The sequence below is a fragment of the Corythoichthys intestinalis genome, chromosome 6 (genome assembly GCF_030265065.1).
Source record: "Corythoichthys intestinalis isolate RoL2023-P3 chromosome 6, ASM3026506v1, whole genome shotgun sequence".
NCBI classification, from domain to species: domain Eukaryota; kingdom Metazoa; phylum Chordata; class Actinopteri; order Syngnathiformes; family Syngnathidae; genus Corythoichthys; species Corythoichthys intestinalis.
This window is the reverse complement of record NC_080400.1, coordinates 45288851-45313887: the sequence shown is the minus strand read 5'-3', so window position 1 is coordinate 45313887 and position 25037 is coordinate 45288851. Positions and strand designations below refer to the sequence as shown.

General features: G+C 40.6%; 1 protein-coding gene across 1 annotated transcript in view; it reads left to right on the top strand.

Moving 5' to 3' along the window:
- Positions 1-21993: 21993 nt before the first annotated feature.
- LOC130917027 (calsyntenin-2-like) overlaps positions 21994-25037 on the top strand; it is a 322125-nt gene continuing 319081 nt past the window's right edge. The window contains exon 1 of the mRNA XM_057838073.1: positions 21994-22340. Coding sequence (XP_057694056.1) covers positions 22277-22340 — 64 coding nt within the window. The 5' untranslated portion in view covers positions 21994-22276. The remainder of the gene's footprint in view (positions 22341-25037) is intronic.

The following is a 25037-nucleotide window of genomic DNA, read 5'->3' as shown; positions in this document are numbered from 1 at the left end:
GGCGCTGGTTCGGCATGGCCCTTGCTGAATATTTTCTCCATAAACTCAGCGTAATGCGCTCTCATTTCAGGTTTTCTTCTCAGCGTTTTGCGGAGCGACATTAAACGATTGTAGGCCTGCTGCCGATTGTCAGGTAGGCGCCGCCTAGGTGAGCGGAATGGAAGTGGAGCTACCCAGTTATTCGCCTCATCTTTAGCAAAGTTGTTGTGCATAATGTCTAGGAACAACGCATCTTCTGCCGAAAGTGCAACTTTGTCGTCATTTGTTGTTTGTTGGAAAATATGTTGTCCTAGTTCCGCTTGTGTGTTTAGTGGATCGTTTTTGGTGTATTTCTCTTTGATAACGATTGTGTTTTCGCAAGGACTGAGGAACGTGGGACGTCCACTGTTTAGAACGTTCGTCTTAAATGAGTTCAATGTGGGTTTATGAGCTCCAGAGAGACAGACATCACCTATGACAACCCATCCTAAATCGAGACGCTGGGCATGAGGTGCATTGTTTGGCCCATTTACCTGACCACGAACTTTATGAGCCTGAATGATGTCCCTTCCCAGGAGCAGAAGAATGTCTGCCGATGGGTCGAGAGGAGGAATCTGTGAAGCGATTGATCGCAAATGAGGGTGAGCTGCTGCTACCTCAGGGCTGGGAATTTCGTCTCTATTATCTGGAATCTGATCACATTCTGTTATTGTAGGCAGCATCATGGAGACCTTACCATCTACATCTTCTACAACAAAGCCATCAGCTTTACGACCTTGTGTCTCTGATAAACCTGCACATGTTCTCATGGTGTATGGGAATATGGTACCTTGCACATTAAACATGTCAAAAAACGCAGATCTGGCTAAGGATGAATTGCTCTGATCATCCAACATGGCATATACCCTCTTTTTCTTTTCTGGAGAAGTTCGGCGATATACATTAACTAAACAGATCTTTGAGCATGATTTTCCTTTTACGCCTTGCCCACATACTTCTGTGCAACTGGCTGTGTTCACAGGATTTGGGCCCTCAGACTCCCCGCCGTGACTCTGGGTTGGGGGATTAAAGTCTTGAGGTGTCCATGGAGGTGGACCGACATGCATGGCAGACACATGAGCATCGCTATCACATTCTGAGCATTGGATAATAGCTTTACAGTCTCGAGCCCTGTGATTTGTGGACGCACAACATTTAAAACAAATGGCGTGCTCTTTGAGAATGTTCTTTCTTTCGTCTAGTGTTTTCATTCTAAACCCCCTGCATTTGACGAGTGAATGTGGTTTTTGGTGGATAGGACATTGTTTGTCTGGATCGAGTGCTGTCAATTTAGCCGGACTGATCTCTATTTTATTCACCGCCAATGGAACTCTGTATTTGTCTCGTCTTACTGATGTCTTATCAACCCTTGGATTTATTACGTTTGAACACTGTAACATAAAGCTAGGGTCTGTTCTCATTTCAGCGTAGTCATTTACGAACCGCACAAAATACGAAAAAGGTGGATAGACTGCACCGTTTTCCCTTTTGTATTTGGTACCTTGTGTAACCCATGACTCCTGGAGTCCATATGGGAGTTTTTCAACTATCGGGTTTATGCCCCTTGGTGTGTCGAGAAAGCTAAGACCCGGCAAATAACTTTCACTTTTGGCATACGATAGCTCTAACAGAAGATCAGCAAGCTCCTGCAGTAAGTGAGTGTCTTTGTTGGAGATTCTTGGAAAAGTCTGCAACCGTTGGAAGAGTGAGGATTCAATTACCTCTGGAGAGCCATAAGTCTTGTCTAGCCGCTGCCACAGACGTTGGAGACCTGCCTGTGGATTACTCACGTGGACCGCCCTGATCCTCTGAGCGTGTTGAAGAGACTCCCCGCCGAGCCACTTGGTGAGAAGGTCGAGCTCTTCGCTGGGCTTGAGATTGAGGCCTTCCGTCGCGTTGCAGAACATGGACTTCCAGGACAGGTAGGACTCTGGCCGGTTGTCGAAAACCTTGAACCCCGATGTCAGCAGATCACGCCGTGCTAGATAGGCTGCTAAATTGGACAGTTCACTTTGTGGGGTTGCTGAAAGTGTAGGCTGGTGTGAGATGTCCGTTCTCGCACGATGAGATTGGAGATGCTCTTCGTCAGCGATGTCGATGTGACGCACATGTGGAAAAGCACCAGCTGATTTTGGGCTATTTTCTGGTTGTTGAGAGTCATTGTGCCTAACCAGGTGCTCATTGTTTGGCGTTTGTGTGCCATCTGCTTGGACACGCTGGTCGTCAAAGTGAGCATGCACATACTCTTGTGCACGCCTGATGGAGGGGGGTGTCTTGGAAAATACCCCTTGCTCGCTGAGGTCGACTTTGGCGCGCTCCTCTTCTTCGAAAGTCGCCTCCCAAACTTTAGCTGCGGCGAGCGCTGCTTCTGCTTCACCTTCCGTCTTCAGAGCGTGTAGTGTTGCCTCGATGCGTGCCTTCTCGACCTCCATGTCGATTTGGCGTTTGGCGTACCGTGCTCTGGCGTAGGCAGCTTCGGCGTCTGCTCGTGCTTGTGCAGCAGCTTGACTCGTTCTGGACCGGCGTGAAGAATGAGAATGACTGGCCTCCGACCTGGTGACCACTTGGCTGATAGGTGGTGAAACTTCTTGCTGAGACATCTTGGGTGCTTGATGTGTTGAAAATCTTTTTACTCTTCTGCCCTCAGCCGAGCGTATGGCTACTCGACTTTGGCAGCGAGCTAAACCGACAAAGAAACTTGGAGGCCCGAACTCCTTCCTCTCATTTATTTCTTTGTGTCAACGTGTGTGCGTGTGTGTGTGTGGCAAAAAGATTTTGTTTTGTCAAGGGTTCCCAACGATGTATGGTGCAGAGGAGGTGTGTAACGTCTTAACACCTCAAGGCCTCTTTTCCAACTGAAATAAAAAGTTCTTTCTGCCTGCTGCTTACAGCAAGTCGCCACTAGGGGAAGCCGAGCGCAAACAGCAATACCAAAGAAAAACTTAAGATTCTGAGTTAGAATAGCGACATCCTGTGGACGGATGAACAATGTACAATCTTAGAAAGAAATTAAACCCAAAAAGTAGTCAACATAAGACCAGAGGACATAACATCGCTTGACCCATGAGACTTTGGAGACACCTTACTGCATACGTGGAGATTGAGGGAAGGCAGGCGGGGCACTAAACCCCCCGCTGCCATGGTCGAAAAAATGTCATTGCCTGTAAATGACTTTCCTATTTATGAATTTAAAATAAAGACCTAGCCAGCACAATGTTGTCTAAAAAAGTTGTAAAGTAATTAATAAAACAACAAAAATGAATGGAATGAACAAGAATCTTACAAAGTATTTCATACTAGATCAAAATTATTTTTTGAACAGATCATGTGACTAGCACCTTAGAGACAATCCTTTGCTTTGCCAAAACTACACCTGGGCAGGCAGGATTGATATTCGGAATTTCTTTAAACCTAAATTTTCAAAAGCTTCAACAACAACTGAGTTTGAACAGAGGATAGAACAGGAACAGTGTCAAGATGTTGACCATAAACACTAGAAAGCAGCGCAGGGCCTGCCATATTCAATGGACAACAACGATCATGGACAAAAGCGTAGCTGTCCTAAGCAGCCTTCTTTATTAGAATTCCCCTAAAAAATGATTGGCAACACAAAGCGATCATTTTCAACTTAATTATAATTTTTCCTGGCTGGAATATTCAGTCAAAACGGACACCGTCTTGTTTTGCCTGCCGCCATTTTCAAACTGACCAAAGTTTTGAGGATTCGTTTCGCAAGGGTGTGAGTGACTGTAAAAGACTCGGCAGTAAATTGGATGAACATGCGAAATCTCAGGTGCATTGGATATTTATAAGCGTGACGCAAAAAAACGATGTCTACTTCTCCACAAGGTAAGACCGAAAAACACACACACAGCTGGGAAGCCTGTATTTTCGAGCATGGGCTAAGCTTCTAACTGAGAATATATCTTGGAAGTGGTTCACATCTTATTTACATGATAGGGATTTCTTTGTGTCAATCGGAAACCATCAGTCAGAACGAACCAAATTCACGTGTGGAGTCCCTCATGGGTCAATTCTTGGACCACTCTTATTTAACATCTATATGCTTTCCCTAGCTCAGATTATGGAACAGTATGACATCTCCTATCACATCTACGCAGATGACACACAACACAACTCTACATTTCTGTGTCCCCACATTATTATACTCCCTTAGTCTCCCTGAGTAAATGCATTAATCAAGTCAATGAATGGATGTGCCATAATTTTCTCCAGTTAAATGTGACAGAAGTGATCATTTTTGGTCCAAAAAAGGAAAGGTCAAAGATAAGCAGGCACCTTAGAAGAATGTCACTTACAGCTACAAATCAAGTCAGAAACCTTCGCGTAATTATTGCTCAGACCTAAAATTTGATAGCCATCTTAAGTCCGTCACTAAATCTGCTTTTTACCACCGAAAAAAATGTAGCCAGAATTAAGGGGCTTCTGATTTAACAAGACATGGAAAAACTGGACTATTGCAACGGTATATTTACAGGTCTTGATAAAAAATCAGTCAGGAAGCTGCAGCTAGCACAGAATGCTGCAGCCAGAGTCCTCACAAATACAAGGAAACTGGACCACATTACACCGGTTTTGAAATCGTTACACTGGCTTCCAGTGAGACAAAGGATAGACTATATAATACTACTGCTCGTCTACAAAACACTTAATGGCCTTGGACCAAAATACATGCTTGATTTGTTAGATTCCTATGAAACATCTAGACCCATAAGGTCGTCTGGAACCGGTCTCCTGTATGTTCCAAGAACAAGAACCAAGCAGGGTGAGGCAGCATTTAGTTATTATGCTCCTCACCTCTGGAACAAGTTACTTGAAGGTCTGAAGTATGCTCAAAATGTTACCTCCTTTAAATTAGGGCTAAAAACGCTTTTGTTTAGCACCGCATATCCATCACTGTCTATATATTTCATTCTATTTGCTTTCTATCCTAATCTCCATTGCTGATTTCAATTATTAGCAGTAGTAGTAGTATTTGTTTTATTATTTATTTATTTATTATTTGTGATTAAATGCAATTTTTATGTATCATTTTATTTCCTATTTCGATTCTCTCTCTTTTTTTAATGTTCTATTGATTTTAATGTGATTTTTGAATTGCCTTGTGTTGAATTGTTGCCTGGTACACCAGACTCAACGCTGTTCCAGCTATTGAGTCTGGCCACCATTCCCACGGATACAATTTCCAGGGCGGAGCAATTCACAGCAAACAGACAGCGGAGTGGACCAATCAGCGACGGGCAGATGTGACGTTATTCACTGACGACGGAAGCACGAGGGACTTGCGCGCGGAAGTAAACATACGAAGAGAGCGGAGTTTATTCAACATGGCTAGCGCGAGACAGACTATTGTCAATGACTCATGTCGATGTGTTTTTGGTAATTTAAAACAGAATTTACCGCGGATTGGAACAGGTTCTCGGTTATCCCGTTGACCATCTGTGTTGTGGAGACGACTTTTGACGCGCAAGAGTGACGCTGCTCGTTAAGAACACGTCACGCAAATAAACGAATCTGATTTGTCGATTGATTTTGTACCTGCTCGAAAAGGCCGTTAATGGGATGGTTCCCAGACTATTTCTCTCAGTGTTTGAAAAATACAGGGAGAATAGTTTGGCAGAGCCAGGCAAGTTGAATTGTGCTATATAAATAAATTTGCCTTGCCTTGCCTTGCCCTGCCTTGGAAGTTAATCTTTTTGCTGACACTGCATTTAGGGGTCATCAACATGGTTTTCTGACATTTGTGCATCTTAGTGTTTACTGCCCGCATCACAAATATAAACATATTGTACTTGCTCTAAGCTTGTTTTTTTAAAGATAGCGGTATTTAGGAACCGAGACTGTGAGAGATGAATATGTCATCGCAATGTGTGAAGAAATGGCCCAATCATGACAAATGATCTCCACGGCATTACCCGTTCAGTGACAATTTGTGCTGTGTGTGCAGCATGTGTTGCACAAGTGCCGCAGAGGTGCTCCGTGAGACAATGCGACGGTCATGTGATGCAATGCGGCCATTGTTGCCCACACAAACTCGAGTATAAAGAGGCCTTTAGGCCACTGAATATTCACTTGCGATGCAGACACATTAGAAAAAATGTGAGGATAAATCTGACTTGTTGGCGTATAGCTGAATTTATTTGCTACTTCCAAAAGCAACAGCTACGAATGCCCAGGTGATAGTTTGAATTAAAAGCATCTTTTGTTAGTACGACGTATTTTATTTGCAATTTTTAGGTTTTTAATATGTTATCAGATAAATAATGGTGGTGTGGAGAATTGGAGTCGAACGCTGTACTTAAAGTTGAATGTTTGGTTCACTATGGTTACTGGTTACTACAGTCAGAAGCCATTCAACATAATGAAAAGCAGTTTTTTCCAAGCAAAAGACATTCGTCAGTCATTAAAACTTTGGGATCAGTTGATAGCTGTTTTCAATGTACACCTATTGTATCAATTGATAACTGATTTCACTGTACTGCTATATGAACAAGGCAATAGGTTTAGAGCATAGGTTGGGAACCTATGGCTCGCGAGCCAGATCTGGCTGTTTTGACAGCTGCATCTGGCTCGCAGACAAATCTTTGATTATTAAAAAAAAAAAAATTGTTACACTCCTTTGTGCATTGCGCGAAACGGCGACGGTCACCGGCAACTAGAAAGCTGTTTCGCAGTAATTTTAGTGGGAAAGTGGCAAACAAACATGTCGTTGTATCTATCTATTTATCTATCTATCAATCAATCAGATAGGCAACGCAGGTGAGGCAGAGACACTGTTCATGTGGAGTTGCCGTACTTTGCTGTCGAAAATAGTGGCCGATGTGCACATTTGTGTGAGATCAGGAAGTAAACTTCCCTTGTTTTCAGTTTCGTTTTCCGCGTTGTCAGCTAATTTTCGAAACTCTTTTGAGAAGATGGCAAAAAGAAAAAACAGACAAGGAGTATTGTACTTTTCAGCAGGAATGGACAGGATAAAGACAAGATAACGGATAAAAGACATGCCTCTGTTGGCAAGAACTTTTCACGATTGTACCATTATAATATCAAATCAAACTGAGGCAACGCAAGTGAACGACATATATGCGTCACCGTTTTTTTCTCTCACTTTGGATGAGTCAACAGACGTAAGCAATTTATCCAAGTTCAGCGTGACTGCAAGGTTTTGATGATAAGCGGGACAACACGAGAGGAGGATTTATTCAAGTCCTTGACTGAGTTTGCTAAAGAAAAAAAATCTACTGATGGATAAACTTGTTTCAGTGTGGGGATAAAACAGAGGATTTGTGGCGCTTCTTTGTGAACATGAAAAGAGACTCATCCTAATGCCGGTAACACACTAGAAACGTCAACGTCGCGTCAACGATCCCGCTGCGATAACGCACTCGGCGTCAATTTCCATAGGACGCGTTTCACGAGCAGCGCGTCTGTGGAGTGGCTCGATCGGTTCACGCGAGGATTCCAAGATCGCGCGAGAATAGCGGGTATTTAAAGGTAATAAAACAACAACACTTTGCCTTTCAGACCCCGCGTATTGGCCAGCTTTCTTTTTGAAAGAAAGAAGGAAAAACAAGTCATGTGCTAAAGCAAAAAGCAATCCCAATGACAAAGATTTTAACGTATTTTACAAATTAAATGCCTCAATCATTTTTTTTTCTTATGAACATTTTTCTAAGCTTTATTGATGTTTTTTCTCAAGTTAAAGCACCACGCAGAAATTCATAAATTTAATTGTGTAGCAGGATTTGTGTATTATTTGTATTCATTACAGGTGTTTTAGCTCATTTCAATTTATTTTATTCATATAGTAAGTTACGATTGCATAATATTTTGAAAATCGACCGGATACACCGTATTTTTACACGAGTGACTTCCGGCCTGCCAGATCCTACCTAGTAGTATTGACGCAGGGGGGCCGCCTCTCGCGTCAAAAAACAAACTCTGCTGTTCTTTTCGCGTGCGACTTGTTGAGTGCTTCTGGGACGCGTCCAACACGCGGCCGCACTGTGCCTGGTGTTCATTGACTGATTGACTTTAACGGCCGCGTTTCACAGCGTTATCGCGGCGGGATCGTTGACGTTTCTAGTGTGTTACCGCCGTTAGCCACAAAGGTTCCCCAACCCTGGTTTAGAGGCTTGGGAGAAGCAAGGCTTGCTTGACATGAAAGGCGACTGCTATCTAACTGGGGAGACAGTGACAACAAAAGAACGTGGGTAATGTCATAAAATATGGAGATACTATACAGTATGTAAACGTAAGTTACATGACATAAAGCAATATTATTAAAAATATACTGTAAATTATGCACCAAAATTAGGATGTGCGTAGGGGAGAGTCGACAATGACATTGCATGGCCCAACAGTGTCATTTACATATTGTAAACAGTCGGGGTTGGAAGGATGGACAGGCAGGATGGGATCCAGATAGCTTGGACGCTTACGCCCCTTTTTTTTTTATTAAATCAATACCAAATGAGAAAAACAAAACAAACAAAAACTTCCTCGCCTCAGAATGCCACTTACAGGATTGCTCATTACTCCTGGAGAGAAAAAAAATAATGTTAGAACAGGTTCCCAATCAGGGATTCAAAATAGTGAGTAGAAGCGTCTTAGCTACCATCAAACGCTCCCGCATGCTGACGTCTCAGGGCCTCGCGTTGTGATTTTCTCCCTCCTTTTATACACTGGGAAGAGCCCCTTGATTGGTGACTACAGAACATATGTGGCCATATCACACAATTATTTGCTGGTTTGGTGGTCACCTCTCTGGAGAGTCGCTTTCCAGGGTGCTAATGATTCTTGTGCTTTCCGTGGTGTTCACAGTGAGGTCGCTGTCCAAGGTGCAGAATCTCTGTGGCGAGCCTTGTGGAACTAATCACTGGGGCACCAAAATATACCCACTCTGTCCCATATAGGGGTCTCATGCCCCCCCAAACGATTTAAGATTCTGTCTTGACTTTGCTCCTATGCTGAGAACTAGAATTTGCCTTAAATGCTGATCTCAAGTCAAGCAAACCACTTTAGGATGGAATACAGCCAGGTTTGCGAGCCAGGAAACCCTCTCCTGGTCCAACATCAGAGAAATTTAACATAACAAATGTCCTACCAGATGAATGGTCGTACAATCTGAGAGACATACTCCATCATATCACAGAAGGTTTTACAGGAAGAGTGGAAGTAAAGGTGTTGGTAAAAAAACTGTAAATCAATAGTATATTTATGTACTGTATATATTTAGAATAGTGTTTTCATGTTGTTAAGCAATGGGTTTTCATACCTCTTCATAATGCAGAGAGCACCAAAGTGGCACCACCCACACTTCCTCTAGGAGAGCTGGGGGCAAACACCAGGTGGATAATGTCTCTGCGTCTTTCTCCCTCCTTTCATCCGACCTCTCTCCCTTCAGCCTCGGCCAGCTGTCAGTGGGAGTATCCTGAGTCACTGCACTTTGTCACACACACTAACTAGAATGTAGGGTTGAAGAGGGGCTGATAGAGAGATGTGGATGCAGTGACAATGGGGGGGATTAGGCCATGTGTCAACTGCAGGAAAAAGCGGCTGCAAAACGAGATTCACGAAGAAAGATGGACCAAATAGAAATGGTGACTGGTGATCTCTTGAAAAGAATGACATTTTCTGTTAGCGGGATTTCTGAGGGGGGCTGAGGAAGGTTCTAAAGATTGAAGACGAGGGTTCAGAGATGGCGACCGGGAGAACAAGTCGACAAGAGGACCAATTTCAGCAGTGAAAGCAGAGGAGCACACGACTTTGACATGTCCTGTATAGTGAAGTTGATTTAATTTCCCAGCCATCCACAGAGGTTGTGTAAAATGCCTATAAACCGCTATGCAATGCAGCCAAAACTAACTCAACTGTTAGGCAGTGTCTGGAATTTGGTACACGGTTTCCTTGATCCAAAATTTGGAATAGCTGATAAATGCTAAAACAACATTGCCAAAACGTTTATCATCCAATCAAAATTGTAGATGGACTTAAAGAAAAAAAAACTTCCAATGCAGTGTTTATAATTTTGGAGGGGGGGGGGGTGAAGTGAACTGGGTGTATTTCATCATACAACTTTAAATAGCCTCATTGTTGAATTATTTTAGAACTCATTCCAGTTCCCTCAAGTGGGCTCCATGCTCCTCTGACCTCACACTTGACTTTCTTTCCGTGGCGCTATTGCAGAAGCAAGGTGATTGCCACTAAGCCCAGTGACCTGTTGGGCCTTCAGACAGAGGCAGCCAAAATCTGATTTTTAGCCCATCCAGATTGAAACTGGATGGCTCTTATGTAGTCTGAACGTTCATAAAGCACAAAAAATCAGATTTTTGCTAGATGGATTGAAGCACATACGGGAGGAATTTTCATATCCGATATGGACAAGCTGCTTCTCAGTCCGAACCGCTCAGATAATGTAGGTTCTGACTGTCTGTGACGTCACTTTATGCTGGATGACGCCTTCGTTGTCATGGCAAACTTTTCAAGCATGTCAATAATGTGGCCCTTTCTGAATAGGCCCAAATCTGATTTGGACACTTGCTAAAAATAGTGTGAACAATCAGCCCTGGTAATCAGATATGAGGAGGAATCTGATTGGAATCAGATATGCCTGCAGTCTGAACACAACCTTAGAGCTTGAGAAAACAATCTGCTCTGCTTGAGGCAAAATTGGGTGGAAAACTCTGCAAAATGTGAGGAAGCGTGTGTGCTGAGGTGGGTGAAGATTATCGAAGTGGTAGTGGTATTAATGAAGAGGTAGTTACCAAGCCTTTGAAGCATACTAGCTAATTTATTGAGTAAAACTGCAATCATTCTTTTATTGATGCCAAAATATGAAAAGACATAAGGGCCATTTACACGGTGACGCTGCGACACCAAGGCGCAACAATTGTGTTGCGGCATGGCTTCGCCTTTACACGGTGACAGCAAAAACAGAGGGTGAAGAGGCAAAATTTTGATTCCGGTTTTCAAGGCAGAACAATTCGACTGAGGGGATTGCTCAGCAACCATATGAATGGAATGCTCTTGCTCTGATGACGTCAACACTCGCACACGTCACTTTGGGCCTGCGCAGTTGCTGCTACTAAACATTCAAAACAGCAAATATGGAGGAACTTTAGCTTTAATTTACTTGTTTTTATAATTTTTAATGTAAATATGTTTTATGTTTGTGTTTCTGTGCCTTTTGAAGCAAAAGAAAAAAAACGCGTGGACACCATTACTTCGAGTGGGCGAGTATGTTGTTTTCCGGGCTGAGGAGGCAGTTGTCCAGGAAGTGCATCATTGGCTGTCGCCTTGTAGAACTGCACTGCCCCTGTCCTGGTATGAATACTGCATCATTTTCATGCGGAATTGCGACATCTTTCAAATGGAGACGGACTCAAGACGGAACTATTTAAATGCAGACATTAAATGTGTCTTTTTCTCTGAGCTACAGCATGTAAACGGCACCTTAGTTTCCTGTGTAATTTTTTCAGAATTTGTGTACAATGACGTTTTAAACACCAAATACAGTACTCAATAAGATAAAAATTTTGAATTTTACAATATGCTACATTCGCCTGACGTCATTGCACGCATGGTGGGATCAATTTACAACCAGTGACCGTGTGATTGTGAGTGTGAATGGTTGTTTGTATTTTTGTGTGCTCTACGACTGACTGGCAACCAGTTTAAGGTGTAGTCTGCCTTTCCCTCGAATGTTGAAAGTGAATGGATATACAAGATATGCCTAAAAAAGATGCCTGGTCACATGTCTAAAAGCTTCAACAATGCACGTCTTAGTATGAGATTTCGACAACAAACAATTGACGGAGTGTGGCAAAAAAAACAAAAAAAAAGAAAGCAGATGAATCAACCCACATTGGGCTCATTCACCTGTTTTAAATGAGTGATAGATTGCTTCAAAAAGAATCTAAAAATAATTGAATTTATAGGACTTGATTAGCCTTTCTCAGTGGCGATGTCATCATAAAAACTTATAGATTTCTGTGATTAGTGCCCTTATGAGACGTAATGCACCACCTGACTGTTATCTCCTCATATGTAAAGAGAATATTACAGGAGATTCTCCTCTGAGATCAGTAAAGTGTAAGAAATAGACTAATACTGCTGTATTTACTATAACTCATAAATGTAGCAAATCATTTAAAATATGTAATATGTGCAGCAGCAGTGAGACTACATCACCTACAGTATGTGACTCATTAAAACCTTAGTGCTCTGCAGCCGTTTATTATAATAAAAAGGTGGAATTTAACGGATTTACTTTTACACAAGAAAACGAGGCGATATAATGTTTCTTTGCTAATGAATCCAAATATTGGATATATTAGTTATATATTAGGTAGTGCCCTAATATATATTATATATTAGGTAGTGTCATAATAATAAAGATAATCTAACTATAAAACTCTAGAAAAACACATTCTCCTATTTGTGTGTGTAAATATTGTATGTATTTAAAACTTGTAACAAAATACAGGTATAGTAATCCAGGTATGTATTTCCCCATTGCTGTGGTATTGTATTTTTACAAAATCTAAGTAACCATGAATTCTTCATCTTATTATATATTTTATATAGAATTTCTGTATTTATTGTTCTCTTCCACTATAAATGAGTTTGGTAAACACCTCTCTCTACGATAATAATTCTTCACCTGCTGAGAGCAAAGTATTTTTAAGGCTGCTCATGAAAGTTGAGAAATGTAATGTATTATTAATCCTTCTGAGTGAGGTTGGGTTGTGCTGATACTCCCACACGCATGCCAATACAAGCCTACGCACACATTTAATGTTGAAAACGTCATCATTTATTAATGTGATTGCATACCTTAGAAAGCAATGACATGGTCTAAACGTAGAGAGCGTTCTAAGGTTCATTCCATTATATAACAAGATGCTAGGCTAAATAATCTGAGTACAAGAACTGAATGTTAATTATAGGGTTCTACGTTTCCTTTTTTTTTATTGAAAGGTTTTCCCGTCTAAAAGATATTTTTAGAGAAAGCTCAGTTTATAGTGTTAGCAGTGTTATTGAACTGCTGAGAACTGCACCTTTTAAAATATTTTTAATATAATTCCATTAGTAGACAAAAACATTAATGCACAATTCAGAATAATCAGAATCATCTTTCCATACATTTTCTGCTGCCATTTTCCTCATTAGGGTCATGAACACAGACGAGCTAGCACGTAATCCAGCTGGCACCTTAGACTGACTCAGTTGACCCTGAAGACAGACAATGTGTTAATGTTCACATCAAAGATATGACCATTTAGAATCTACAGATTCAGTGATTTAATCTTTAACCATGGTAAATAACACATGTCTATACCCCAATAGCAGATGACTTTGTGCCAGATCTGGCCTCAGCTCATAAGATCCACATAGCAATCACGCCCGCTGAATGTCAGTGCGCTAGATGCGGCACAGATTCCCAATCTGACAGTCCAAATGATAGGTTATGTACTGTTCCGGGGAAGACCGTGTGACATCCTGGCAGTGCTCACCCTGCGACACCAAACAGAAGAACACACAGGAGTCAGGACACAGCATCTCGGCAGACACCAAATTTTTATGGTAAATGCTTTATTCAAAGTCATAATTGCATTTTGAAGTCATTGAACGGTCATTTGAAATTATTCTTGTTCCAGCCTTCACCGTGTACAGATGCACTCTCTGAGCTCCTGAAGCACTCTCTTGTCTTAACCGATAAGCGCTCAGGGCCAGCAAGCTCGACTCCCAGTATGGCTCCAAAGAATTTGAAACCTGGAGACCTGGATGAAATAAAATCCTCCATACAGAAGTTGGAGGTCTCCTTGACTGGCTTGATTCAAAACCAGAATCAAGAAATCGTCAGAGAGCTCCAGTTAATTCGCGCTGAAAACGAGAAACTCAAGCAGGCGGTCGAGAAGAGAGATGTTTGCATCAAGAGGCTGGAAATTTTGGCTGACGATCTCGACCAGTGCCGACGCGCAAATGAGCTCATCATTTCTGGATTACAAATGACGCCTAGCCCAGGTGACAGAGTGGCGCAACTAGCAATTGCTAAGCTGAAAGAGTATGGAATAAATATGGAACCGCTGGACATCCGTCGCTGCTTTCGGCGACGGTGCTCATGAAGCTGGCAGACCACAAGACCAAGACTGCCCTGCTTAACCAGCGCCACCACCTGAAAGGGTCGAATATTTTTTTGAATGACAACTTGACTCACCGAAATGCCGAAATTGCAAGAAAAGCACGTAAACTCAAGAAAGCTGGGAAAACAGCCAACACCTGGGTCTCGGATTGCAGGATAATTGTCAAGATGCAAGATATGAAGATTAAAGCTATTACGAGTCTTGACCAGCTGACGAAAATAAATGATGACATCTGAAACCACACTTCTGGACCACAACTTCTACAATAGCTGGATAACTGTAAATACTCCACAGCGGACCAGTATAACAACTCGTGGATTTGGACGGTAAGCTGAAACTTATCAACGGCAGGAGTCTCTACAAGAATCTTGAACACATTATTTATCTGCTGTGTCTACCGAGCTCCTGATTCAAATGTCTAGTTTACTGAGTATATGGAAAAGATACTGTAAAAAACTAATAATAAGCATGTTTTTCGCTGTGGAGACGTTAATCCTCATACATTCATGTCTGATGAAATTGTTACAGTGATCTTTGTGTGCGCCAATTGTTGCCACCATGTACACCTGTTTTGAAACAATTCTGATACTGCTTATGATCAATCACAGTATCAATGAAAATGAATAGTAGCGAGGCTGATACCCAATCACCAGGCTACAATGGGTTAATTTGTCTGTTATATCCAATCAGACAACCATTCTCTGAGTAGACACTGCTTATAATCAATTACAGTATCAAATAATATAATAGTCACAACTCATAATCAATTGCTATGACTTATTATTAACTTCAGGATCGCGGATCGTCGGCGACTTACATGGACAGCAAACAATAACACTTCACTGCGTTAAACAAGCGGCACATTTTATTTAACCCACAGTATAAAGCGTACAAGCAAACAAGCAACAATTGTATTTCAGCTCATAGATTACATGCAATAACATAAATCTCATTACCGTGTGCTGGAAGGACGGAGAGCCGGGCGTCCTCAGTAATAGTGAGCGAAGAAATACCAAGGCTGGGCGTCCGCGCGTAAACCCACAGCAGACTCTGATTGTACTTGTCTCCGTCGCTTCTTTATAGCAAGTACCGCGCCCCGTAACTTCCCCTCCCGTTCGAGTGCGATTAGATGTTTCACACGGTTGACGAGAAAAACATGTTATGTTCACATTCCGATGTTTTGGGAGTCAGCTTGATAAGGTTGCCGATGTTTTGGGAGTCAGCTTGGTAAGGTTGCCGATGTTTTGGGAGTCATCTTGGTATGGTTGCCGATGTTTTGGGAGTCAGCTTGGTAAGGTTGAAAACAACACATTCCCATTTATGTTACCTTGCAGCTTGATGTCAGTTGATGAGGTTAAAAACAACATTCCTTTATATAAGGCTTTGGGGCCTTGTCTTACAACACCTTAGCAATGTATCTTTTTAAGACACTTATAAGAAAAGCATTTTGAGTCGCTACTCACACCAGCTGTGATAACACATAATCACTTTTGCCACACACATAGCCACAACAAAATGTTCCCACAGCAAACAGATGCAAAAATGTCAGGGACATGAGAAAGCCATAACCTTGTACGCCCTGAAATTAATCGAGCTGCTTGACTGGACGCTGAGTTACTAAACCCAGATTGTAGATTGTTTTATTGTACAGTTTTGTGGCCATCTGATGTATGTACCATGTCTGAATACAATCTTTAGTTGGGGGACGGGAAACTGATAAGCGTATGCTTCCTCCCGTCCGCCTTTGTCTTCTTCTTCGGTTCCTTCGGGCAAATCATATCACATTTTGTAATTGTCAATGATTGTCAGTGATACCGATGATGATGACAATAAAATTATTTAAAAAAAAAAAAAAATGTCACTGCTTGACTGTTAAACAAGTTATTCATTCGCGTGTTAACGTTACCCACATAGCAAAATATCACTGGAGTGGACATGGGCCAGATGTACTGCAAATTTCGACCCAATTTCATAAAATGAATCTGCCCCAGTGTCTATTTGAACAATGGGCCAAACTCTATGGATTCATATCTGGGAATCTGGACTACATCTGGCCCAGATTGGGTAACATGTGTGCTGTATCCAGGCCATACAATAATGTTGTGTTTGCTACTTTGGACCAGTTCTGGCACAAAACTGTTTGCTTATCCGGCAAGTGAAGCCATAGTGAGTGAGGCCCATTGTTCAAACAAACACTGGGGCGGGTCCGTTTCATGAAATTGGGCCTAAATTTGGTGTACATCTGGCCCATATCCGCTCCAGTCATATTTGGCCATGAGCCTCAGAAGCATGATATTGTCTGGATGACCCCATATGCATATGAAAAACCCAGGGCTCAGGGACCTGATAAGCCCACTGCGTATTGGGTGGCTCTCGATGGCAAATCACAAACCTGAAATATGTCATTAATTTCTGAAGGAACCTCGCAAATTGAGCCACTCAGAACTATAGTTGTTAAGTTATAAGTTAATTTTGGGAGTTTTTTTTTTTAGTTACGCAAGTACAAAATGAACTGAGAAGAGGCATCTTTCAAGAACAATGCTGGAATTCACACATTTGTGACTATCATCTAGAGTGCATTTTATGGATTTTCACGCTTGTGAAGTGTTTCAAAAATATTTTGTGCATTGCCACAAGGCAGTTCTAATAAAAAGGGGTCGAAATTCTGGAGTGGCCCAGGAATTCACCAGATCTCAACCCAAATGAAATCTTGTGGACAATTATAAAGAAGGTGTCCAGTAGCCATCCACCTAAATAGGGTGTGCTTAAAGCTGTAATTAGTACTCTTTGGTGCAATGATGTTGATAAATTATGTGTAAAAAACCTGGCAGATTCCAAGACCAGACACATCGGACATGTTATCGAAAATAAAGCTGTTTATGGACCATTGATGAAGTATACTTGAGTTTAAGATGATTTTTCCCCCCTAATGTTAATGGATAAATGTTTTTACCCCCAAAATAATAGAAACTTCACTTTTTTATGACATTTTTAAAATATTTTGGCCACCAATGTATAGGACTACTGCACTAATCATTTAGTCCCATCTATTAGGCGACAATAATAAAACTACTGCAAAATGACAAAAACTGAGTCAGCCCACTCACTATTGTTGTCTGCGGCCCATTACTTTCAATTTCCATAATGCTGAGATTCATTGACATGTGATCTCAAATTAGGTTATCCATCACATGGCTGTGTATGTGTGAGAATATGATGAGGCAAGTAAACATTTTACAGTACATGGTTCCATAACACTGGGCTTCCTGGGCCGCTGCCAGCTGGTTGTTTCTCTTTCGCTAAACCCCACTGATGGGAGAGATGCTTCTCCTCGTGTTCTTAAAGTCTTGCAGGCTTGGTAGATGGATTCTGTAGACATGGGAACCATCTAAACAAAGTATCATCCATACAAGCAATGGTAACAAGTTGACTTTTGTCACTTGGGTGAGGTCTGGTTTTTGAGTAAAGTCAGCGGACACGCCTACAACCTCTTCGACCTGATGGCCCGTCCCTATTTGTCCCCATTTTGAACCCATTGACTTCACTATCAGTTGACGGGACACGGGGCCGATCCTATTTTCAAAAACTTAAAATTCATACATTTTCAAAACCAAAGCCGCTAGCGACCTAAAACCAAAACACACACCTCCCTTAGGCATATATGAGTCTCCATTAGCAAATTCAAATTTGTTCCCTAATAAAATCCAGATAAATTTTTTTTTTTACACTTTCTAATCACCTATATTTTCAGGATCAATGTCAATATTTAACATATCATATGAGTTTTTGCCCAAAATAGCAACTTATTATATTTTTTATTTTTAGTTTTCAACAGCTAATAAATCACAAAGCATGCAGAAACGTCTTAATTTTACTCAAAAAGTAAAATTTGTATTTTTCTATATACAATCACAACTTGTTTAGGTTGAATTCCGATATTGCTGTTGCCTCAGCATGTCTTGCCGGACTTCTATCAAATTTCTCAGCCTTATAATATTTTGCTCTCAGAGCTTTTGTGGCATTTACATTCAATTTGATTCTGAATGTTATCCAAAGGTGTTAGATAAACAAGTTACATCATTAACATACATGTGCAACACGAAAATGATGTAAATTAATGTAAATTAACAGTTAACAGAGAGAACGCCATGCAGTTGTTGTGTGCAGCTAACATGGATGTGTCTGAGGGGAACTTTTTTTACATGTCCGTCCATGATCAAACGTAAATTCAATTCCTTTCTTCAAAGACAGTTTGTAGTGTTTACTTTGGACCCGCTGCATTCGTGGCCATTTTTAACATTACGTGCATTTGCAGAACCGCAAATTTGTGATTGGGTGCAAAATTTGACACAATACTGGCTATCTGGCCCTCGTCATTTTAAAATGAAATGTTGCACAAAATAATTATTTTTTTTTGTATGGAGGCAGAAATGTTTAAATTCATACATTTTTGCCAAAAAACAGGCATTTGGACGAAAACTACCTGATCATTTGAATGTAAAGTTATGCTACTGTGTACAGATACAACATAGCGGCTATGATTACAAAGAGCTTTTTAAGGTGAAAATTATCGTAAATAAATGCGTACATCCCGGAATTTCGATGAATATAAACATAGAACAGTTTAGATTCTTGATCGAAAGCAAAAAAAAAAACAAACAAACGGGAAGTTAGAATAAATTTTACGTAAATATTTCAAACTAAAATTATGCTATCGTGTGATTCAACGTGGTAGCTGTCACAAAACAAAGAGCTTTTTAAGTTGAAAGTGCATGCATGGTCCTATTTAATGTAATAATTACCTTGAATCCGCGACCAAATCACTCTTGAGACACTCCTTCCTGCTTGTATGCAGTAAAACGTTTCCACCTAAATCCGGGGTTAGAACGCAGCGTGGGCTTGAGTTCACAGTGAAAGCCAACTCAACGTTCTGCCTGGGTGGGCCCCCTACGGGAAGGCATGGCACATTGTCAGTAGGGGCTGTCTTATCAACTGATGGTGAAGTGTATGTTGAAACCTTATTAAATATAGTTTTAGAATATTATTGGGCCTTTTTTTATCATTCAAATGTACTGTGTACATTTTGTATACAATATATTGTACACAGAGGTGGGTAGTAACACGTTACATGTACTCCGTTACATTTATTTGAGTAACTTTTTGAGAAAAATGTACTTCTAAGAGTAATTTTACTTAGTTATACTTTTTGCTTTTCAGATGAGTAGATTTGTGGGGAAAAAAAAAAAACACTACTCCTATGCCCCTTTCCCACTGAAACTAGTGGGTCAACGCGCGTTTTTTCCAAGCCGATGCAACCCACTAGCAATTGGCATTTGGCACCTTTCCCATGGACAAAAAAAAAAAAGCTGTGTCTTTTTTTTTCTTCACCCGTCTAACCCCCCACCCCTCCTCAGCCGTGCATAAGGTTACGTGACGTCACAACGCTAAAATGCACGTCAACAAGTGCGACCGAATTCATTCAGTTCAAGGAAGTAAACAATGCAGAGCAACATGGAAGCCTCCTTTCCGTTTGTGTTGTCTGTTTTCATGCTTTTTACTTCCCTCAAAATGATCGAAATGCAGCAGATAATCAACACTCTGCTTGTGCTAAAGCAACGTAGGCGACGTGAATTCTTCTTCTTCTACTAGTTTTGTTATGAGCATCGACGTAACTATGTTTGTGGGGCGTGTTAAATGGGAGGCGCCTGGCACGTTGTTATGACGCATCACGTAAGAGCCTACGTCACCACGTAGATTAGGGTGTTGACTGTTGACCCGGGGTTTCACTTTCACACTGCATGACGTGGGTCGCTTGGCGGGTTGATTGACACGGGTCGAGGCGGGTCGCTGCACCTTTCCCACTGCCACTAAAGGTCGATTGTTAGGGGTTTGACATGGGTTTTTTGGCCAGTGGGAAAGGGGTATTACTCTGCTACTTTGGGCTATACAAGTCGTTAAATTTTCCTTCTTTATTCTTCATATTAGACTGATTATTTATTTATTTATTTTTTTGCCAGCGATGCAGAGAGTAGAGACGTGCCTGGTGTATTACCGGAGTAGCTCTGCAGATTTTACCAATGAAACGTCGCAACAATAATCATATGACTCCATTATACCAATCAGACGCAAGCTTGCCGTTCTATTTTCACGCAGACCTGTTCAGTCCTGTGGCATCTTTAAAGCATGAGCAGCAAGTATTTGATATAGAGCGCTGGTCTCCACATGACTCGAAAGCGCAGATTTTAACCTCTCCCCCAGTTTTTATTTGACACTAATTGACCACAGAAAAGTGGAGATATGATCCTTTTAATTTCAAAATAGTAATCATGAAGGAACTCTTCACTATTCAAACTTGGAATTATTTTCTCCACCAGAAGTCAGTCATGCCCTTTGGACACTTGATTGATGATGACTGATGCTTGATGTATGTAATTTATTTTCTCTCGTCGGAACTCAATTATTTATTTTTGGTATTTCTTTGGCTTAATGTGGTTATGTAATGGGTTATTGTACAGTATCATTTTAACAACCGTCCATATAGATAAGTTTGTGCCCAGAAAAAAAAAAACACTGTTATTTAAAAAAAAAAAAAAAAAAAAAATCCAACAAAAATATAAGCAGTTACGCACAATATCACTCATGACTTGAGTATTCTTGAGTATTCTTTTCACCAAATAATTTTCTACTTGTAGTTGAGTACATTTTTTGGACTGCTTTTACTTCAGTAATATTTTGAAGTAACGGTACTTTTACTTGAGTAAAAATTTGGGCTTCTCTACCCACCTCTGATTGTACATTTATATGGTAAAACACAGACAAGACTGAAAAAAGAGTTTCTGCTCTTGCACCCCTCTTTAAAATAAATTGCTACATTTTAAGCCAAAAGAACTGTTGTGTTTGACAGAAGAATATTTCTATATGCTGCCATAGCAGATTGTTGCCCAACGACAGCCCTTAAACATCACTGCTCTAGAGGAGATCTGCATGGAGGAATGGGCCAAAATACCAGCAACAGTGTGTGAAAAGCTTGTGAAGAGTTACAGAAAACGTTTGAACTCCGTTATTGCCAACAACGGGTACATAAAGTATTGAGATGAACTTTTGGTATAGAGCAAATACTTATTTTCCACCATGATTTGCAAATAAATTCTTTAAAAATCAAACAATGTGATTTTGTGGTTGAGGTTTACCCATGTTGACAATTACAGGCCTCTCTAATATGTTCAAGTGGGAGAACTTGCACAATTAGAGGTTGACTAAATACTTATTTGCCCCACTTTGTGTGTATAAGTGTATATACACACAAAGTGTGTGTATATATATATATATATATATATTTATTTATTTATTTATATTAAAGGAGAAAACGTGGATTTTGTGGTTCAAAAACTTGATAGAGAAAACCCGAGACCAGTTTTGCATTCTGCCCTCACAAAATAATTCAAATAAGGTTTAGAGCCAAAACAATGAAAAAACTGCCAAATAACGGCACTTAGAGGTGAGGTGGAAAAAAACCCTACAAACTGTATGATCTGCTGCGATAAAAATCAACTGGACACAGATAGTATGGAGTTTGGGAATATTAGCCCATTATATTTTTTTTTCAAGTGCGATTGTGGAGTTTCTCCTGCTGTACGCGTAGCTCTCTTTGCGATAACAATGAACAAAACAAGTACAAGTCAGAGTTCTTACTGAATGTAAGGTGTACAAGCGTGAGCAGATGTAATGAAGGTGGAGGATAAGGAGGCATGGCTTTGCATGGCGAAAGGTGGGGGAAAAACTAATTTCTCTCCTCCCTGTGACGTATACACCGGCACAGTCCCGGGCTAGTATCAGCTCCTGGTCCCGTTTGAGCAGAAATCTCTCCACTTGCTTCCTCTCCACCGCCGCGCACAGTGCACCGCGGATCCGTCTTTTACATTTTACAACACGCTTGCGAGCCTTGTCCTGCATCCAGTCAGCGACGTGTTCCGCACTACTCGGAGGGTGTGGGGAGTGACCGACCACAAGAGTACGTAAAGAGGAGGAAGAAAGAGGAAAAGAGCTCAAGATACAAAGCAAAGAAGAAGATAAAAGAGGTCTTCGCCGCGAAGATGCTGGCAGCAGCCGGTGTGTTGGCTGTGGTCGCTCTGGGTTTGAGCGCAGCTCACTCCAAAGGTAGGAAATACTATATATAAGTACTAGTACTGCATTTAAAGAAGCCATTGCTATATTGCGCTGTGGGACGCTAACTCGATGGCGCCTATGTTGATACAGGGATGCCCTTGTGATGCAGATTACTAATTGCTGCATGATGTTTGCTCTTTCCGCTTTCACCTCACTGCTCCTCAAATGAGTCGTTACTTGATGATAGGTACAGTGCTCTCTTGGGTTCACCTGCCAAGTGAAATACACTGTACTCATTAAAAATGTTTTATTTAAAGTTCTGTTATTTTTTATTTAAAATAATGATAGCGAGACCTACAATAATAATAATATCAATTATTATTATAATACAAGACAATACTGGGAACAGTTTAAATATTTTGGTGGTGTCATTCAGACAAATTCAAAATAAATGGTAGAGTCGAGTTCAACACCACTGCAAAACTATAACCGTAGTTGTACTCACATTGTTAAATCTAATAGCTAAGCAGGGCTTGGGTGATCTTTGTCACATTTTAAAATACCACTGTTGAATTCAATTTCATTAGATTCTGCAGATGTAAATAAAGTGTTTGAAATATACAGAGCTGTATTGCATCAGAACTGTAGTGAGCTGATCATGCCTTCATTATAGACCATTTCTAAGACTGATATCAAGCGTTGTATCATTTGTGCGGGCTTGAATATAATTTTGTAGCATAGCATTCCTGTTCAAAGTGAAATTTTTTGGTGCATTCCAAGACGATAATTTATTTCACTCTCACTTAAAATAGATAATAGTTATTTAAAATGTATAATCAAATACATTGAAAAAAAAATCCCACAATTCTTTATTTAACCTATTTAAATACCCAAGCATAAATCACTGCATTGTGCTCCCCTTTAATTTGTTCGAAATAATATGACATATACAGTAGTGCTATTAAATTGCACATGAGTGTGAATTTTTTTTTTTTTTACCTGTAATGAAGGGGAAAACATAAAATAGTTGTATTGTCATTATTTCTATGTCCATTCAATTTTAGTTTGTGATGGAACATTCAGTGCTACAGCGGAAAACTTAGACAAATGGAAACGCTCAAATTGTTCGTTGCAACGTTTGTTTGTTTTTTTCCTGTATCAGTCCATAATGCCTTTGGATTACTTTTAATTACATTATCAGTATACAGTATGTATTACCGGTAAATGAACTATAAAAACAATGCAAATGAAGCATTGATATGATTTATCAACACACTAATTCAATATACTGCTGTAATTAGCTCATTAGAATTTCAGAACAGATGACAAATACCCTAACCCTCAGATATGTGATAATGACACCCAGATGTCATAAATATGTGCCATGCTGTTGGCAGTCGCGCTTCATCGCTGAGCTAATTTTAGGTGTACCACTGTCCCCGATGCAGCATGTCTGCTCAATTCTCTTATGAGCTTGGCATTGTGCCGTGGGTAAATGTGGCAACAGGTTCTTGCTAATCAACTCCCTGCAGACTGAGCATGGCTGTAGCACAGGAGAAAAACAAGGTGACACCTGTCAGTTTGGCCTGACTGTCCTGACACACAACGTGTGTATAAAGATGTCATCCCTGGTGCCATTTGACACAGGTAAGAACTGGCTGTTGGTGCCTGGCAAGCTGTGATGAAAACACACAGGCCTTGACCTGACCTCCAGTTTAAGCTTTGACCTTATATCTATTGAACAAGCAACTTTAGAGTGATGTGTGCACACTATCCTCTGAAGTGCTATACTGTATATGTGAGCTTCCATCGGTGGGTGTATGACCTTGCTTGTAGGAAGGAAAATTACTGATAACTAACGAATAAGTTTACATTGTGACTGTCATATGATACAACATAATGAAAAATGAGAAAGAAAATACTTAGTACATATATATATATATACATTTGTGTTACAAATCACTTTCGAAATTAATATTTATTTTTTAAATCAACTTTCTAAAAGCAGTAATAATAGCCACTCCAAAGGTTCCAAAGTTGTGATTTCACAATTTTTTAATAGACTAAAACTCCGAGCACCATGCACAGTTATTGATTTGTGTTTTGGTGTGGGCTTTTTAGTTAATTTAAGATTTCTCATGCAAGTTATAATCTAGTTGACCTATTTAACTTTTGTGTATTCATACATTCCTGTGTATATTTCACCAATTTCCCTCAGGCATAAACAAAGTCCTCTGATTCAAGTCTTGGACTAAGATCAGAGATAAAAAGTTAGAAAGTTTACTCTAAAACTTTTACAAAGTAATGCGTGAATGAGTCTGCTGGCCAAATGTATTTAGTTGACACTTGACGTAGTTGGATACTAGTAAGGGTTTTTAAAGACTGATTGTTGTTGCTTTCTGCGGTCGTGATTGAAGAAACGGCAAGAAACAGGCTGCAAGAAAGTTGCAAACCTCTCATAGTTCATGAAGTCGAACTCAAAATAGTTCTTTCATGTCATATGTAGTGGAGGATCCGCCTTTGTAGCGCTAGTATGCAATGCTGTTTTCCAGATAACTTTGAAGAGCCGCTACTCCTGTCATTTTCTATTTAGCCACAGATTCGTTCCAGGAAAGCGTGGACGTGCATTCTCCTTTAACCGCTGTCACCCTCGAGTCATCCTTTTTAAGTCGGCGCGTGTGTCTAAATGTGTGTGTATCCACTTAGTATGTGCTTCGGAGTTGTCAGCAATCAGGGCTTAAAGAGCTA